Below are 20,297 nucleotides of genomic sequence, written 5' to 3' on the forward strand. Positions count from 1 at the left end.
TTACTAATTATTTTCTTGACATATTCTTTAGCTTGATAACTATGGACAGCAAGAACTTGGGGATCTTTTTGTGAATTATAATGTAAAGTCCCCAAGCACTGGAAATGATCTGTCACCCCCTGTACCTTTTAACTTAATGTTCAAGACCTTCATTGGTCCTGGAGGAAATATGCCTGGGTACGTATTACTTACTGTTTTTCCTCTTATGTAACAGTTATTAAAATGGCTTGCAGCATCAATGCTGTGAGAGCAGTTTTGAAAAGTGATGTCAGAAGGCGCAGGTGGATGTGTTAAAAGAGAAGTAATGATAGTCTTAAGTTTTATTCTGATTTCTTCTGAATTATAATCTCTTCTTTAGTGTAATTTTTTTTTTTTTTTTTGTAAAGTAAGTGTAAATGTCTGTGATCATTATATCTTCCAGTCATAGCTGCATAGGGCAGAAGGGACAGCTGAGTGATTTTTAATGTTATTGAACTTCTTGTTGAAATGTACTTTACAAGCCATTTAGTCTATATGGTTCAATAGAACTTTCTGCAGTGATGAAAGAGTTCTGTAATCTGTGCTGTCCACCAGGCATGATGGTCAAGCCTGTAATCCCAGCACTCAGGAGACTGAGGCAGGAGGATCACATTTGAGGCTAGCCTGAACTACATAGCAAGACCTTGTCTCAAAAAAACCAAAAAAACAAATAAATAAAAATCTGTCTTATGTGGTAGCTACTAACAGCATGAAACTATTTAGTTCTTGAAGTAGGACTAAAGCTTCTGAAGAATTCAACTTTTAAATGTATTTCATTTAATTAATTTATATTTAAATAAACATCCAGCTAGCGGAGAGCATTGGTATAGTCTGTTGATTTGAAAGATGTGGTTTTCGTAGACCAAAGCACACCTGGACAGTTTACAGTACAGTTAGAATTAAGAGCTGTATCTCTAGATTCTTTGTTTAATAGTAATAGACTTAGCCAGTGTTCCACATCATAGCATCAGATATTTTTTTATAGTCTTGTTTTAGTGTAAGAGTTTTTGCTAGAGAAAGCTAGATAAATCAGTGTTTTCTGGAGAAGAAACTAAAGAATAATTAAAAGGTAATTGTGAAAAAATGTGTCATACAATAACTTTAATAAGATAGCAGGTTGACTTGGGATATTTCATGCAGAGAGGCTATTGATAAGCCTTTTATTGTGGTGGTACATATGGAAAATCATAAAATGGGACATAACCTCTGACCCAGGCAGTCCATTCCTGGGAATTTATCTAAGGGCACAATTCAGAAAGAAAAGAAACTATACCTATAAAAACGATGTGAATTAAAAATAGAAATAACTTACCCATTAATTTGAGAATAACTACACAAATTATGAAAAACATAGATCATTTTAGTAAAATGCTCTGCCGCTGCTAAATATGAGAAAATTTTACAGTTATTTAGAACATGGAAATGTATAAAGTAAGCAGAAGAATGAATTCATAATTTATACACACTACTTATAAATATGCATAAAACTAGCTTATATAAAATACTTTTATTTGGGTGAAATCTGGAAAGGACCACAAGAAAATGGACGAGTCAGTCCGTTTGAGTGAGAACATGGTAAAATTTTAGGGCTTTCTTCCTCCCTTTTTTTAAAGTTACTTTAGTAAAATACTTTGAAGTAGGTCATTGGGAACACTTTCTTAGTAGATATTTTGCATAGAATGTTTTCTGTGAAATTGAGGAGCAGGAAGTGGATATAATAATGTATTGTTGCTTGGCTATATCTTTCAATTAATAGAGAAATACAGAAGCTTCTAGCTGAAAATATAAAATACCACAAAGAGTAAAAATGACAGGAGAAACATTGACAATTGCCTGTTGGTAAGGTGATTATGAATGATAAATGAGCTCTAATGTTAAGCCTTAGCCCATACTGACTTCATCTTGACCCCACAGTTACGTTTTAATATTGGGGTTATTAGCCACGGGCCTTATTTTCAGAAGGAACTAAAGTCATCATCTACCTTGATGTAAATGATTGCTCAAGAGAACAGCAGAGGTTTCAGGGGAATCCTGAGAAAGGGTGCTTTACCACTGGAGTAACTGATCTACTTTCTAATACTTGTTATGGGGATATTGGCTACTGAAGAAAATACCTCCTTCTAAGACTTCATTTTAGGCTTATGCAGCTGTGTTGTGAAAATGGTATATTTGGGACTTTTAAAATTTGTATCTAAAATTTTGTTAGAAAACAGAATTTCTTTCTTTATAACATACTCACTTACTTAAATTTATAGGTATTTGAGACCAGAAACTGCACAGGGGATTTTCCTGAATTTCAAACGACTTTTGGAATTCAACCAAGGGAAGTTGCCTTTTGCTGCTGCCCAGATTGGAAATTCTTTTAGAAATGAGATCTCCCCTCGGTCTGGGCTGATCCGAGTCAGGTACTGCCCTTGTCATTGAAACAGAAATGAAAGTTCACTATTTTGAAACAATATTCCTTTAACCCTGATGATTGATTTGTTTGTTTGTTTGCTTGTTTGTCTTATCTGTGTTCTTCGTGTTTTACATTTATAATCTCCAGATGTCACCTCAGAGGTGACTGGCAGTTTGAGTGACATAAGTGAACTAACTTACAGGGGAAGCAAGGAGGGGTGGGAAATACCTTCTTGCTTGCTCAGAAATTATCTTTTTGTCTTGCTCATCATGTATTGAGAAGTTAAGATCCTGATTGTCTCAACTCAGGCCATACTTTGTCTGATGTGTCCAGGGATGTGTGGGAAGACACACTGGCAGTCTTTAGTTCTATTTTTCTTCAAAAATACTGTGACTTAACTGTTCATGACTTAAGCTTTTTGAGATTTCTACATGTTTACTTCCTGGTCTCATCTTAGAGTGATACATTCCATATAAAGTTAGGTTGTCTGGTCACACTTAACTTTCTTAGGTTCCTAGTCCAGGTGTTGTCCCAGGCCCAGCATGTCACCATTTCTTCTCTTCTTCTTTTACTTACTGTAATTACAGACTTCAGTCATGGTGTGTCCCAGCCACTGACTCCAGATCAAAGCACCCATAGCACCTGCCCGAGCTTGTTAGTCATGTGGTTCCCTCTGAGGAAAGGCCCTTGTCTTGTCACACTGTGCTTGTGGTTTAGGAGGGAGACTAGGGAGGAAAGATGTGTACAACCTAGAGGAAGGGTGTGAGAGGTCCCTCTTGGACTTTCATGTAGAAAGAAGAGAGCATTAGAAACTTTAACTAGGTATTATAGGAACAAAACCATCTGTAACTCCAACTACTCAGAAGGCTGAGAGATAGGAAGATAGTAAATTTGAGGCCAACCTGAGTAACTTAGCAAGACCCTGTCTTTGGATAGGATAGGATAGGATAGGATAGGATAGGATAGGATAGGATAGGATAGGATAGGATAGGATAGGATAAGATTGGATAGGAGGATAGGATAGGACAAGATAAGATAGGAGATAGGCTAAAGCTGGGAATATGGCCCAGTAATAGAGAGCTTTCCTAGTATTGATGAGGCTCTGGGTTTGATCCCCAGTACGGAAAAAAAGAAAAAAGAATGGTGGTCAGATACGAGTCCCAGTGTCTGGAGTTGTTTTTGTTTTTGTCTTTCGGTTTCTACTATTCCAACCATGTCTGGCAGGCATACTTTCCTAATTCTTAGGAAGTTGGATAAGACTGACCTTGTCTAAAGCCAGTGTTTTGGAGAGGATTTGCATTAAATGGAGTACTTATGGGAAGAATATAAAATGATTAAGAAGTAAGAACAGAGTCTGTTGCTTGTGAAGTAGGAAAATCAGCTCAGAACTGAAGAGTGAGCCCAAGGGTTAACTGGTGGGAGAGCCAGGGAGCTTCCCAACTGTTGGGCATTTTCACTGCAGAGTGTCCTGTCTGGATTCAGCTGCTTGCTATGCACCTTTGCAAGTTCCTGACCAGGAGTTCACTCATTGTTTCATGGGTTAGCATTGCTGTGTATGACTCGGTTTAGTTTGTTAGCAGTACAGCAGCTTCTTGGTGAGGGTCATGAGGTGAGTTGTCTCTAGTTACAGTTCCTTTCATTTAAATTAGTATTATTAGATTGCTCATGAAGCTTTTAAAATTTTTATTCTGTGAAATCTGAAACAGTTGAACTCATGGAAGCAGAGAGTAGAATGGTTACTGGATACTGAGGCCAGGGAGGGTGAGGAGATAACAATCAGAAGGTACAAAGTCTGAGATAGCTAGGAGGAGTAAGGGCTTATTGGATTATTGTTTTTAAATGTGTTGCACAGCATGGTGAATATAGCTGATCACATGCTTCACATTTCAGTATTGCTAAGACAGTATCAGCATCTCAAATGTTCTCATCTTAAAGTATTAAATATTTGTAATGGATTAGTTTATCAGGTTGATTCAGTCATTCCATATTGTATTAAAAATCATAACATTACTTTTTACCCCATAAATAGAACTTTTAAAAAAAATCTTTGATTGTCTGTTTCTGTCTTCCTGACCTGTGTGTAGTTTAGTTCTCCACAATTTCAGATAAAGGGCTTAAATTCAAAGACAGGAGGCAGAGCTGACCAAACCAGTGTGAGTGTTGTTTCTTACCTCTGGTTTGTGAATGATTACCACTGGCAAGCTAATTAACATACTCACTGGCCCAAATAGTTACCTTTTCTATTTTCATATTTTGGGTGGTGAGTATGTCCACTGGACAGTCACCCAAAATCCCCAAAGCAGAGCCGGGGAAACTTGACTCATTCCACTCAGGGAATAGGATGTAGTTTCACCAACTTCAGTCACAGGAAAAGAACCTTCAAGATGATGTCAGTAAGAGGCATACAAGAATTTATTAGGTAGAATTTTAAAAGTACACACTCAAAGAAATAGAGTGCAGGCGCTCAAAACTGAGAGGCGCCCTATGCCCTTGAGCTGCTGTATTGATGGGCCTCAGGAGGGTCCCAAATGAGTTACCTGGATATGAATTCTAGCGTCCGTTGGGTTTACCCATTTGGTGGGCTTTGTTAAAATGCAAACCATTTACAGATGCACATGTTTGAAGCTGAGCTATGCTGTTCTCAGTGGCGCTTCCTGCGGATAGGGCTGGTAGGAGGGAGCGCAGCCTACAGATGAAAAGCACGGCTCAGAGCCCAGTTTACAGACTTGCTGTCTTCAAGGCCTGTAGGTGTTTTTTCTGGAAGGGGGAAAAAAAAAGCTTGACTTTGTGTCCTAAAGTTGCAGTATTTTTTTTTTAGAAGTATAATTTTAATATTACACTTTTCCTTATCTCCTAGCTTTCCTTTATCGTTCCTCGAGAATACTTAGGATCTTCTCAGCAAACTTCAAGCATACTGTTTCAAGCACACTATTACTAGTTATAGTCACTGAGATTTTCTGACAGAACAGAAGGAAAAACTTCGGCAGCACCTTTCTGGGTTATTAATTTGTCTGTCCCACCTTGTAGATGTTTGGTTCCTGTTAGCCTAGTTGCAAGCTGGATGAGGACAAATAGTATTCTCTCTCACTTTCCTGTGTGTGCAGATGTTTAACAGTGTTGAAACTGTAAGAACCAAAATGTACAATAGATATTGGGAAATAGGAAGAAACTGTTCAAAGGGAAAAGGGAACTAAGGGAGGTAGGAGAAGGAAAGGAAAGAAGGGAAAGAAAAAAATGAGAAAAGAAGGATAAAATGGAAACAGTTTTGTGAATAGGGAGGGGATGGAAATGAAGTAAAAAAAGAAGAATCAAGACATTCACAAACAGAAATTCTGTACAGTGAGTGTGATCATTATATATACCTAAATTGTACCAATAAATTTGAATCAAATAAAAAAAAAATAGTGTTGAAAGACAGTTATAAGACATGGGTGCTGCAGACCCCAATAAGGAATATTATTAAAAAATAAAATTTAAAAAGTAAAACTTTTTTGCAGTGTATTTCATGTGTTTTTAGGAATCATTTAAGCAGTTTTACGTTGTTTCTAAAACACCTGAGATAATCACAAAAGTACACCAGCAAATAAGATTTTTTTTTCTTTAAAAAGAAGAGAGATTTGATTTTGGCTCATAAAATTAACTTAAAATCTTCCCTCCCCTACAGTAGTTACTAAACTGCTATTCAGAGAAATCTCTTTGGGAAACCATTGCTATGTGCATATTTATTTCTTCATTATACAGTGAGCTTGATGTTGGCTTGTTCAATTCATGCCTCGTGTTCTTTGCCTTGAATAACACTTTATTTAAATAGCTGTTACTCTAAAGAAATGTCTGTATAGTGCTATTATCAATCATTTACTTGTTTAGATCAGTAAAAAAGAAGAAATCACATTGGTATAGAAATGAAAGTACCATTTCACTACAGTTTTAATTTCCCATTCTTTCAAGAATAAATAACAGTTGCTGCATTTAGTGTATATTTATAAAGACTTACTGGTGCTTTAGGGAAAACTATTTGATTTGGATATCACTGTTCAGTATCTTTTTTCTTTATGTGTGTGTGGCATTTGGTTATGTTTTCTAATTTTGTAAGCTATATTAAGGGCTGGGGATGTAGCTCAGAGGTGCAGCCCCTGCTTGGCAACCATGAGGTCCTGAGTTTGATTCTAAGTACCAAAAAAAAAAAAAAAAAAAAGTGATATCAATCTGCTTTGTAAAAATAATTTTCAGTTGTAAGTAATGTCACTAGATAGAAGGAATTAATATTTGAGAGAAGTTTGATTATTTTCAATAGTGAGCAATAAAGTTATTATGTTATTACTTCTGGTTCTGGGGATTGAACCCAGGGTCTTAGGTATGCTAAGTATATACTCTTCCACTGAGGTATCCCCAGGCCAGTTATTAATGTTTTAATAAATAACAATCACCTAGACAAACCTAATCCAAAATGTTTTAGTCATTCACTTAGGAAATAATTTTGTATTTAGTGATAAGCGATTTCTGTAGTTTGAGGCCTACATCATTGTAGAATGAAGTTGAAAATAGGGGCCTTATTGTTTTCATTGTTAAGTAGTCAGATTTTTATCTGTTCTGTTTTTACTTTCAGAGAATTCACAATGGCAGAAATTGAGCACTTTGTAGATCCCAATGAGAAAGACCATCCCAAGTTCCAGAATGTAGCAGACATCTATCTTTATTTGTATTCAGCAAAAGCCCAAGTCACTGGGCAGTCTGCTCGGAAAATGCGCCTAGGGGATGCTGTTGAACAGGTAAGATTCCAGAGGACTTAATTTAGATCATGCCCGTTCAAGGCTTGCAACACTTACCGAGTTCTTTGTATACTGGATGAAAAAATATTTTAGCAGTCATTTTGTTTTTTTATACAGTCACATTATGTTGTATTTTGTTTGTTTGCAGTTCTAGGGCTTAAGCCCAGAGCCTTATGTACACTAACTTCAGCTTTAACCCCTCTGTAGTATTTGTTTTTATACAGTATTTATAGCTCAGTGTTATAGTGAGAGAAAAATCTGAACATCTCGGTTTCTTGACCATGGGGCTAAATGTGGAAGAACTATTTAGCAGAGCACTTGAAAACTAGATCTTGATTAGAACTGCCTCACCGACGCAGTTTTTTTAAGTGTGTACAACTTTGGGGGCGACAGGATTTAACTCAGGGAAAAGCAAGCCCACCGGATTCAAACCTCTTGCGTTACTCATAGCAGTCAGGATAAGGCCTTGCATGAGCAGAATTCCTGCATGTTTGCCTGAGAAATGAGTGAGTGAAAACTTTGTAACAGTAACTGCTGCCTAGCAGTGGAATGACTTGCCTTGGGCAACAGTGAGCGTCCTGGCCCTAAAAATATTCAAGGAGAGGTTGGCCGTTTTACAGATGGGGCTAGATGATTTCTAAGATCCTTCCAGTACTAAAATTGTAGTATCACATGTTCTGTAGAGGGCACACAAATTTCAGTGGGTACATCAAAGAATGCATTAACACTTCCTCAACATGTCGCATTAATTTTATTAATTCAGAAGGAAATGTCATTACCATGCTTTGGGGTATTTGTGGATATTATCTTTAGCACTGTAGATTTAGAAGGTATGTAGCGTTGGGCTGATTTTTTTCTGACTTAGTTGAGTATGTTGGACATATTTTGAACAACCCCATTCTTAACAGTTGTTAACTTGACATTAACCTCTTTAAAAATAATCAAGATCACATTCTGGGTACTTGAAAGTATTCTGAAAGCAGGAAAAAATAATTTGCCTTCTGTTTTGAACGTTTCTCAGTACATTATGAGTTAGTCATTAAGTGTATTTATCCTTTTCCTTTCTCTGTGCTTGCTTGCATATTTATTTAGGGGGTGATCAACAACTCAGTGTTAGGCTATTTCATTGGCCGCATCTACCTCTACCTCATGAAGGTTGGCGTATCTCCAGACAAACTCCGCTTCCGGCAGCACATGGAGAACGAGATGGCTCACTATGCCTGTGACTGCTGGGATGCTGAGTCCAAAACGTCCTATGTATGTAGACTGGAATGGCTTTTTGGAGTGGTTTCACATTAACTTAGAAAAACAGATACCAGGATTGCCCTTTGTACGCTTCATGGCAGAGTGGAACAAAAGGAGAACTTTGTCTGTACAAAACAAAAAAAGTAAAAACAGCAAGTTCTCATCAGTGGATGAATGAATGAAATAATACTTGGTATAGACACACACTAAGTACTATTTAGCCTTTAAAAGAAGGAGATTCTGTCCCTTGCAACAAAGTGGATAAGTGTACAGGATATTATACTAAATAAAACAACAAACAAAAAAACCCCAACGCTGCAGGATCTCACTTTTATGTGGACTCTGAAAAAGCCCAACTCATAGAAGTGGAGAATGGAGGTTACCAGAGGCCGGTGCCTGTGGTGAACAGCGGAGACGCTGGGCAGAAGCAACAAAGTTTCACGGGGAGGAGGAGCAGGTTCTGGGGCTCTGGTGCACAGTGTCGTAACTATGGTTAATAATAATAATAAGAATAAATAAACTTCAAAATTCTTAAAAGAATGGATTTTAAATGTTCTCACAACAAAGAAATAAGTACATAAGGTGATGGATATATTAAGTTAGTCTGATTTGCTCATCCTACAGTGTATGAATGTATCAAAATGTCACGTTTTACTCTCTGAATATATGCAGCTATTTGTCAGTTTAAAATAATTTAATTATAAAAGTCAATTTAAAATTTAAATTTTCAATTAAAAAAATAAACATATAAAAATAAAAACCTCCTATGAAATAGGAAAAAAAGTTCCCCAGGGGAATTTGCTTCAGCCTCATAAGTTAGAGAATGGTATAGATAGAGAGGCTGGGCTGGCCATTTCCTGAGTTAATGAACCGTGACCCAGAGGGGACCTGTCCAGTGTATATCCAGCTAGAGAACAGTTGCTCTGGTATAAGTGAAAATAAAGTAGGTTTTAAATGAACAAAAACACAGAAAAAGTACTTGGCTCCTGCATTCTTTAAGGAAGGACCTACTTTGTGTCCCGGGAGGAGCCTTTGGAAATTTGGCAGCTTGTTCAGAGAACAAGAGAAGGTAGAGGGTGGGGCAGTGCTGAGGTGCATGCTCGTGGGGTGGCCCGTGTTGTAAGTAACATTCCTGAGGGACAGTGAACGTCAGACATGGTGGTCTGGTTGAGTAAACAAAGTTATAGTGATCTTAGCCTATTTGGTAGATTTAGGGAATAGAATAGTAGATTTTGATCTCATTAAGAACTGTCTTTTCTCAAATTCTGTGTACTTCGTAACATTCAGAGATCTCCAGGTTACCTCCTCTCTGGTGCTCCCACCCCATCAAATACAAACACAAATACTGAGGCTTTGCCACAAAAGATGTTTGAATAAGGGAGAGTTGCCCTGCCTCAGGGCTTCCACAGCAAGGGGCCTGAGAGCCTGGCATTCCCCTTGGTGGAAGGGGGAGACCTCTCCATCTACATAGACTACTTTAGCTCAGGACCATTGGGTTCACTTTTTAAAGAGGTGTTTTTTACTGATTCATTTTCTAATTAAAAATAAAGTTAGTCATACTAAAAAGTTAGGGCTTATTTTTACAAAAGTGAAAGATAAAAATAATTCTGAAGAACATCATGTAGAAAGTTGAACTTTCTAATTGTATTCCTCTCTTCCTACGAGAGTTTTATGTGGCTTCTGTGTAATGGGGACTGGCAGACATTATAAGGGGTGAAGAAGTGAATACATTTGGCTTCATGAATCACATATGGGTCTCACATACTTTCTTTGTCATTGGGCACCAGTGTGGTATAGTTCTGATAAGAGTTGCAGATTGAGATCTTGTTATGATCTTGTTATGTCTTTATGTAGTGGAAAGACATCAGAAAGCTCTCTGGGCTTTCTTTTGTAAGGGCTAATCCCATTGATTAGGGCTCTGCTTTCGTGACCTCATCACCTTCTAAAGTCTCCTCATCCTTTACACTGGAGGTTAAAAATTTTGGAGACGCATAAGCAGTCAATCCATGGTAGGTTCTTTGAAAATCATGTAAAAATTTGCTTTTTAAAACTATCGTATAAACCAAATGTGATGGTATGTGTCTGTAATCCCAGCACTGTGAAAGGCTGAGGTAGGAGGATCAGATATTCAATTTAAAAAGGGCTTGGGATGTAGATGTGAAGGCCCTGACCTGAGTTCAGTCCCCAGTACACCCTTTTCCCCAGTGATGAATGAACTCACTGGCACCAATGTGATTGTAATGCTGCAGTTTTATTCTGCAACCTAACCTTTGTGTAGTCTGTACTGAGTTTTCTTTTGTCTAGTAAACTTAGCACAGATGCTGACATTCATAGCTAGAGGAGTTGTGTTTAGCCAGCCATCTGATGGCAAGTTGTGCAGTCAGTAGGTACTTCATCCATTGGGAGTATGGTTTCTGCCAAATTCATCTTGAATCTTACTTACAAATTTGAACCATATCTATAGCTTTTATCTAGGTTCCCATTTATTTAATTAACTCCTAAAATATGTTTACTGCACAGTTGAAATGTGGCAGTGTAAATCATCCAGGAAATATGACTGCTTTGTGTACAATTGAATTACATTTTATAGGACATGTTAGCTGCCTAACATATCAAACTATTATCTTTTCAAAAATTTATGAAGTCTGGTAGGTGGTCCTTTAATTGAATTGTCCTTGAATGTTGCAAAGGGTTAGTTATCTTGATGCATTTGTGAACAAATGGAGTGTGAGCAGTAAATGTTTTTTATTGTTCTGTCTTCTTAGGGCTGGATTGAGATTGTTGGATGTGCTGATCGTTCCTGTTATGACCTTTCCTGTCATGCACGAGCCACCAAAGTCCCTCTTGTAGCTGAGAAACCCCTGAAAGAACCCATATCCTTTCTGGTCACTCCAAATGTTTGGGGCTAAAGCCAAATTGACTGATGTGTAAGTCCCAGGCTGGATCTCGTTCTGTGGATGGGTGGAGATGACTGGAATTGTTGTAGCACTTGTGTAAGCCTATGAGTTTACCTCCCTCATTGCTTGTTTCCCATTCTCTGGACTTGTAATCTTACTGTGTTGGACATTTTATTTTATTTTTTATTTTTTATTTTTTTGGTACTGGGCATCAAACTCATGACCTCAGGCTTGCCAGGCAAGCAATGTGTTAGACATTTTAGAATAAATGTTACCAAAAGTTTCAATGCTAGGGATTGAATTGTACTGCCCATTAAATAATACCCTTTTTCTCTCACTCCTGAAATGTAGCTTTTTTTTTTGGTCTTTGAGACAGAGTCTCGCTATGTAGTTCAGGCTGGGCTTGAGCTCACTTTGTAGCCCAGGCTTGCCTCGAACTTGCAGTGATCTTCCTGCCTCAGCCTACAAGTGCTAGGATTACAGGCGTGTGCCACCATGCCCAGCTGAAATGTAGCTTTGATCGTCTTTCCTTATTTCTAAGTGAAGTTTCTCTGAATGATCATATAGCTACTTATTTCATTTTTCACTTAAAATCAGCATAAACAAACAGGATGTAAGGTTCTACTAGAGAACTACGTGTTGGTTGTGAGTTGCTGATTGATTTCAAGGCCACTTTCTAAAACACTGAGATAGTGCCATGTTTTGTGATTCCTTGACTATTTCATACAAAACAGTTAATGTTGTTCAGTTTGAACCCAATAAGGGAGCAGTTGGTAAGGCGTATAAGAAGGATGCAAAACTGGTGATGGAGTACCTTGCCATTTGTGATGAATGTTATATTACGGAAATGGAGAAGCTTCTAAATGAGAAAGGGTAAGTTAAAGATGGTTACTTTTATGTGAGCTCCATTCAGATCTGTCCTGTTTCTGTCTTTCTAAAAGTTAGGGTGAGATTAGTTTTTGTAGAAATGTTTTGCAGAAAAGAACTGTGTCATGGCTGTATTTGGATGATTGTCTTTGCTAGGATTTTGACATCTTAGTCTAGAAGTAAATTTGAAATGGACTATAAAAATCCTTATTTTTCTAATAATTTTCTTAGAGGAGGAGATGTGTCTAAGGTAGTGTCTCGGGAAGGTTTAAAAGCTGAATCTCTCAAGTTTTTGCTCCTCCTTTGAAGTTTTTTATGAAATTGCTTGAAGCATGATTTTAAGAGACAGAGGTGTGTTTAAAGGAATTTTAAAAACTATCCAGCACTAAACAGTGTAAAATTTATAATGTCTGGCAAACAATAAAAAATTACTCTATACCTGAGAAAGGAAAATGCAGCTCATAATGGGGAGAAAAGTCAGTTGAAAGAAACACCCGGAGAAAACAATTATATAATAATATGTATGGATATTAAAGTAGTTATGAATATGCTTCCTGGTCTCACGAATATTAAAGCATGAACGTATTGAGGGAGATGTGGAAGTAGAACCTAATGGAACACCTAGAGGTAATACCTCAAGTGAGGATTTCACTGGAAACTAAGAGTAGATTAAACGCTGCAGAAGAAAAATCATTGAACATAAAGACATAGTTACAGAAACTATTCAAACCAAAGCATAGAAAATAAGAGACTGGAGAAAAAAATTCTCATGGAGTAGTAGGAGGCAGTTTAACATAATTGAGAGTCACAGAAAGAAAGAGGGTAAGTAGAAAAAAATTTGTGGTGATATAGTACCTGAAACATTTTCAAATTTGATTAAAACTACAAACCTAGAGATTCAAGAAGCTTACCTTTAAGCAGGTTAAACACAAAACCACACGAAGGCATATGAGAATCAAACTGAAAAATAGAGATAAAGAGAAAAATCTGGCAAGCAGGGGAGGGGAACATTGTATAACAACCAACAAAGATAATGATAGTTTGCCAAAAATTATGCAGACCACAGTAAATGGAATGAAATCTTTAAAGTGCTTAAAGACAAAAATTCTACACCCAGCAAAAATGTCTTTTATAAAAGTAAAGAAGTACTTTCAAATGAAAACAGTTCAAGTAAAAACAGCAATATATAGTGAATTTATATAGGCAGGTACAGTGTGTGCCATCAATAGCACAAAAGATGAGAGTAAAGAATTGGTAATATGCTATTATAAAATACATATTTTATATGTTAAGTGGTGTGATTTTATTTAAGGAAGACTCTGATAAGTTAGAAAATGCACACAGTAAACTCCAGAGCAGTTACCTGGAAAAATCACAAAATCCAAAGAAGCATAGTTAAACCAAAGTTGAATTAAAATACAATAAAAAATATTCCAGAAGAAGACAGTAGAAGAGGAAAAGGAACAAAGAACAGATGGAACAGATAGAAAATAACCAGTGAGATGGCAAATTTAGACTCAGTAATATCAATAATTACATTTAATAAAATGATTTAAGCACTGGAATGAATAGCCATTGACTGACTGAAAATACAAGACTCAATTCAATACTGTTTGTAGGAAGCTCACTGTAGCAGTAGTACACAAATATATTTAAAAGTAAAAGAATCAAGAAGTCTTTCATGCAAATATTAACCAAAAGTTGGAATGGTTGTGTTACTATTAAACAAAGGAAATTAATACTCAGACCAAGGGAAATGATCAGGGTCAAAGAGGGGCATTTGATAACAAACAGGTCAGTTCACCAAGAGGGCATCACTCCTAAATGCATGTGCAGCTAAAATAGAACCCCAAAATACACGGAACGAACTGACAAAACACAGATGAATTCCACAGTTACAGTTGGAGATTTGCATGTCGGTCTCAGTAACTGGTAGAGAGCAAGTAGACAAACATCAAAATGAGTTAGAAGATATAAACACTCTTAATCATTTCAATCTGCTACTTACAGAGCAGTCTTTCTAGTAACTGGAGTACATATTCTTTCAAGTGCAGGCTAACCATCAGTTATACTTTTTTTGTTACATACCTCTAGCTAAGAATGGTTTTTGCACTTTCAAGAGGTTGTTCAAGAAAACAAAGAATACCAAAAATAACATAAAAAATAATACAAGCAATCACATACGGTCCCAAGTCCTGTGTATTTCATATCTGCTTCTTCACAGATTTGCCAACCCACTGTAGACATTCAGCTGAATGAAGGAAGCCTTACACTACAGTTTATATGTGAAACTCTAGGCAAGAGAAATACAGTTTTTGATAACAGAAAGCAGATATGTGATTGGCTGAGAGAGGGAGCTAAGGGAGCGTTCTGGCCTATGGTGGTTGTATATGTATACTTGTCAAAAACTAAAATAAGATGAACTTTGTCAAGTTGGAGATAAAAGTATCCATTTTGTGACTGGTAGCGTTTAAAACATTTCTGATGTTCCAGCAGTGCCAAAACAATATCAAGTGAGGTGTTGAACATCCATTGTCATGAGAACAATGCTGATTTTATCAGCAGGCCTATTTCTGAGCTACATGGTTATATCAGTAGTTAGAGGTCATTATTCACAAATAAGGCAGTTTGTTTTATGAATTCTCAAGTAATGGCTGTCTCTGCTAATTACAGCTCTTTTATAGCAGTTATCTACTCTGTACTTAGAGTGGTATTCTGAGAGAGAATACCTGTGACACTGTAGGTATGTAATGCCTGCACACACAAACTTCAGACAGAACAGCAAAACCAGAAGAAACCAGTTATAACATTCAAATGAGGCATGAAATTGTCACTGGTAGAAACTAGCAAAATGCGGCTATAGTGTATGCCAGCTGTACAGCTTCAGGACAGCCACATGAGGGCTCTTTCTCAGAACTGAGCTGCTCTGAGTGAATGCCAGAGAAATCGGAACAGATCTTCATGATGTGAGAAAATACTTCCTAAGCTGAAATACAGGCATTATGTGAAATGTTTTGTAACGGAATATGGCAGCCAGTGACGGGTGGGAGGGGTGGGACAGTACTCTATGTCAACACATGGCACAGTCATTGAACTTCTTTTAACCTTATCTTCATCAGCGTAAGTGCTAGTTTAGTTTAGAAATAGTGTGGGAGTTTTAAGGTTCTTTCTGTAAGGTGGCAAGCTGGCTCATATTGTACAGTTGTTGGGACAGTAAAGGGAATAGTAGCCATTTTACCCGCAGACCTGTTTATGTCAGATGTGTTATCATGAAACTGAGCTTTTAAAAACTTGTTTTTGGTTTAGCCTTGATTTCAAAGCTGGAAGAATTTGTCATTAAGTCATTTCTGGAATTTTACAAATGAATCCAACTTTTGCATGTCTCCCCAGAATATTATTTGGTGTCATAATTAGGGTGATGCTTAATTTGGTATTACTTATGAGATAATTTAGATCTGACTTCAACTATCATACCAAGAGAGGTGACCAAATTTATATTGTACTTAAAGTGAAAAGCAATTTATCAGTCTGCAAAACTTGTTTAAATGAAGGCATAGAGATGCATATTTTAACTATTACGTGTGTTGGTTTTTTTTAAAATAGGGAATTCACTATTGAAACTGAAGGAAAAACATTTCAATTAACAAAAGACATGGTCAGTGTGAAGAGATTCCAGAAAACACTCCATGGTAAATTTGTAAAAAAAATTACTACTCCTGAATTTTTAAAAATGTTGTTTTATGTTGTAACTGTATTACAGAAATTTCAAAGAGAAGAAAAGGAAAAATCTTTTCCTTTATCAACGTAGTCATACTGCAAAATAATCTATAATACTGCCTTTTATGTTTCTTGTGTTCTGCGGTACATTTTAAGAATACCTGTGATTAAAATTTTTTTGGTGATTTTAAGGAAAAGTCCTTTGGTTTCTTAAGCAAAAGAAGGAACTCACCTCCTCACTCAGTCCCCTCCCCTTTTGGCAAAAAATGAACTTAAAATGTCATTTAGATCAGCAACCTTTCATACTTTTTAAGAAGCTAAGGGGAGCGATCATTTTGTAGAACAATTGCTAGAAATTGGGCATTGAGTATTCGATGCATATTTGAAGGGCACTATGCTTATTTGTGGCTGGCATGAAGCTCCTAGAGACAGCAGTGGTGTTTAAGCAGCTGCCTTTTGTAGAAACACTAGGCCTGCCTTCCCATTTGCTCTTGGTCTACGATACTGGAGTCAGTGGGGGCCCGTTTGGGTCGGGGGGCTTTAGCTGTCATCCTGGTGGCTATTTGAGAATGGTACCTTGCTGTTAACTCAGATGCCATAGAAGGAGGGCAGGAAAATATTTTGATCGTATTTCTAAAATATATTCTTATTCTTTATCACAGACAAAACAAGCAGCTTCTCTTTAGAACTGAGGTTTTGGTGGTAGTTGTTGTCTCATTACCCATAAAACATAAATCTTCCAAGGTCATAGTCAGATAACCTTAAGCCTGGACAGTACTTACTGCCTCCTTTCCTTTCCATAGTAAATAATAATTATTAATGCATTTCCAGAGTACCGCAGGTATAGTCTTGCCTATGGGAAGAGCTGGAGGGACCCCTGGTAGAATGTGCCTAATGTTAATTTTTCAGCTATGGTGGTAGATTTTTTAGTTTTAGTGAAGCTCACAGTTTATTATGCTTTCTGAAGAGACAAGGCAGATGGTAGAGTGTAGTTGCTGCTGTGTTTGGTTATCAGCTGGGGAAGGAATGGTCTTGTGACTCTAGTTTCATTTTTCTGCTGTGTGAACAAAGAATTAAATTTGGTGAAAATTTCTTGCGTTCCAACTTTCTCTTTGAAGGCATTGTGTTTCCTACTAGGGAATAGCTTTTATGAAGGTTGTAATTCTTTGTAGGTTCTGATTCTTTGTAGGTTCTGATGAACAGAGATAGCAAGCCATCTAGATTAGAGACGTTTTTAGTGCTAAGAATTGTTTAGATAAGATCTGAAATGCATCGAGAGAATGTGACTGAGTTTCTGTCATTTTGCAGTGGAAGAAGTTGTTCCGAGCGTCATTGAACCCTCCTTTGGCCTGGGCAGGATCATGTATACTATACTTGAACATACATTCCATGTACGAGAGGGAGATGAACAGAGAACGGTAAGCTGTCCTGTACAACGTGCTCACATTTACTGAAATACTGGACAAGAAAATCACTTCCCCTAGCTTTTTAAAAAAGTACGAAAGGTCAGTGATCTACATGAGTTTCTAAGAAATTGATTTTTTGCCAAAAGGGAAGGGGGCTGAGCAAGGAGGTGAATTCCCTCTTTTGCAAAGGACTTTTCCTTAAAAGGAGTAGTCATTGCTGTAATGTACTAGAGTCATCTTTGCATAGCAAGTTACAAAGCAAGCACTTATGTGTTGCCTTGCTTAGGTGTAGTGTGTGTAGGTTGTTCTGGGACCCGTTGCTTTAGTCGCTGGCACACTCTTCTGAGACAGAGCCTCTGGGGAAGTGTGTTGCATCAGTGGGTGAGTGATACTTTCTGGGTGCATTCTTATTTTCAGAAAATTGGGAAGGAAGGATGAGAAGGCTTATAGAATTGAGTAAACCACCAAACTGTGTCTATGTACCTGTCAAGCACTCAAGGGAACCCTCTTATACTGCATAAAATCACCTGGCATACGCTTAGGGTGAAGATGTAAATTCGTAGATTATATTCCAGAGGCACTGATTCTCAGAGTTTGAGACTTAGAGATCTGTGGAGGTTTGTTTTATTATTCTTTGGTTGTTTGTTTTAAAGAAGAATCCAGCCTGATTCTAGTATGTGGATCTCAGAGGTCATAAACTGGGCAGTGCCTGGGGTTTAGCTCTCCTGATCCTCAAGCATTACTGAATACAGAAGTTTCTAAGGAGTCTTCTTCAGCTCCTACCAGTTCTCTTCAGGCTCTCGTGGTTCTGAGCTGTGACTCCGTACCTTCCACTTTATCTCCTCAGTCCGCCTTACTTCACCCTTCTCACCTCACCTCTGCCTGTGGAATTGTACTCCTTTAATTTCTACAGTGATTCCATGAAAACCAGTGAGAAGAATGGCTACAAAGGAGAGGGTGTGCATATCAAATTAGTGGAACAGTTTCATTTGCTTCCCTGTTCTAAAGCAGAGCACATACGATGCTGGGCATCAAGTCTGTATTTTTTTCTCAGAGCATTTAACTTTGAAGAATGAATTAGCAAATGCCTGGTGCCAGTGTTTTAAAAGGTCCGACGCACTACTGTAACATGTGGATAATAAAGTTGCTCTTTTAGTATCTACCCTAAAGTTACGTCTTTACTTTCTGATGTGAAGGAACAGCCCTTCATTCTTGCAGCAGGTAGTGGGGACCTGGGCTGGCAGCAGATATGCAGAGTATAAGGCTCGGTCCTTTTGGAAGGTTGATCTGCATAACTGAACATATTCTTTTTAGATGTCAAGTGTGTTTAATGGTTTTCCTGCTTATTTTTCTAATAAAAAGTATTTTTTAATCTTTTAGCTGTTCCTTTGAATCTAACAATATTGCTGTAACTAGAGCTCTAATAGACATAGAAGCTAAACAAGAATAAATTAGTGACAGTGTTTTATGAATTGCATAGAGAGTCCCATCTTGAAGAGAGATTTGATTAGGCTTTGGGAAGCCAAAAATGTTTCTAAATTAATGGCACCTAGTACCTCAACCCATTTGCCTATAAATTTGATATAAAAACATCGCTAGTGAAATTAAAAAATATTTTTTCTATAAAGGCAGGTTCCTACTTCTTTCTCATTACATGAAATTAATGGAGAAGGGGAGTTGAATTCTGAAAATTCTGGAATGCAGGCAACTGTACTGCTATAGTGCAGGGTTCACTTAGAATAGCATATTTGCCATTGTTTGGCACAATCAGTTATTAAAGCTTGGGTGGGGATCCAAACAAAACCTGTGTTATTCGTTATTTCTATAGGAAAAACTCACTCCAAGTTGTACGTGCTGTCCTTCAAGTGAATGTTTTTGTACAAATATTATTTAAGAACTGCCTTCTGCGCTCATTTCTCACCCAAAGTGGTAGGCTAGTTTGCTTTCCACAGAATACCTGCTTTCTTTGAGTGCTCAGTTACTCAGAAACTTTACAGAGCAGAGTTGGAGGGCTGTAATTTTCAGTGTAGGGATGCAGAATATTTTTTTGGTGGTTTTGTACTGTTTTTTGGGTACTAATTAAGATTTTAGTTGGTCATTAAGGCTCATGGAGTCTTCTCTTAAAGGACAGAATGGGTTGTGATTTTGGCATTGCTGCTTGTTACTTGATTGTAAGGGATTTCTCCAGGCGGTCTCTGCAGAAAGAAGTAAGCCTTTTATGTGGGACCAAAAAGTTACCATCTTGCCTAGGTGGTGGCTTTCAGAATGTTTTCACATCATTTGACTTTTTAAAAGACAGACTTGTGAAGTAAACAGAGCAGATAGATCATAAAAACCCATGTTTTAGATGGAGAAACTGATGTTTAGAAAGAGTTCCCCAAGTTGATCCAAAATCAGAGCTGACACTAGATGTTTCTGAGTCTGGTTCTTTCTTGTCATACTGCCTTTTGTATCTTGCTTTCTGGTGATTTGACAGTGAAGTGATGCTTGGACACCCACCAGTTTTTACATTGTGTGGTGCGGTACATTAACATTTAGGTATATATAAAATAACATCTTTGGATTTCTTTCTTTTTAAACCATTCAGTTCTTCAGTTTCCCTGCTGTGGTTGCTCCATTCAAATGTTCCGTCCTTCCGCTCAGCCAGAACCAGGAGTTCATGCCGTTTGTCAAGGAATTATGTAAGCAAATCCACTTGGATAATCTCCATGGGAACACCATTAAGTAGACTCAGTTTTAGGAAATGTATCATTTAGTTCAATGAAAATATGGATTGAATAAGAACAAATCTAAGTGATTTTTGCTTCTGCTCTTATTTCTGAAGAGAAAGTGTGCTTTTTCAGAGTGCTTTATCCTAGTATTGAGTGAATGAGGGTAGGGCCCAGGAGCTTGATTTTAAGACTACTTCTCATGGTGGCTGTGTGCCCTCTTCACCGGGGGGAACCTGGATGAAGTGCAACAGCCCTCACCATGACGTCCA

At 37.5% G+C, this 20,297-nt stretch overlaps 1 protein-coding gene across 1 annotated transcript in view; it reads left to right on the forward strand.

The window, feature by feature from the left end:
• Gars (glycyl-tRNA synthetase) overlaps window positions 1–20,297 on the forward strand; it is a gene marked incomplete in the record, with an annotated part of 40,634 nt that overhangs the window by 18,216 nt on the left and 2,121 nt on the right. The window contains 9 exon segments of the mRNA XM_005377501.2: window positions 32–177; window positions 2,274–2,423; window positions 7,023–7,185; window positions 8,278–8,442; window positions 11,196–11,303; window positions 12,055–12,200; window positions 15,798–15,883; window positions 17,220–17,329; window positions 19,905–19,998. Of these exon segments, the coding sequence (XP_005377558.2) occupies window positions 32–177; window positions 2,274–2,423; window positions 7,023–7,185; window positions 8,278–8,442; window positions 11,196–11,303; window positions 12,055–12,200; window positions 15,798–15,883; window positions 17,220–17,329; window positions 19,905–19,998 (1,168 nt within the window).

This window comes from Chinchilla lanigera, unplaced genomic scaffold (genome assembly GCF_000276665.1).
Source record: "Chinchilla lanigera isolate Chin_1 unplaced genomic scaffold, ChiLan1.0 scaffold00009, whole genome shotgun sequence".
Taxonomy (NCBI): Eukaryota; Metazoa; Chordata; class Mammalia; order Rodentia; family Chinchillidae; genus Chinchilla; species Chinchilla lanigera.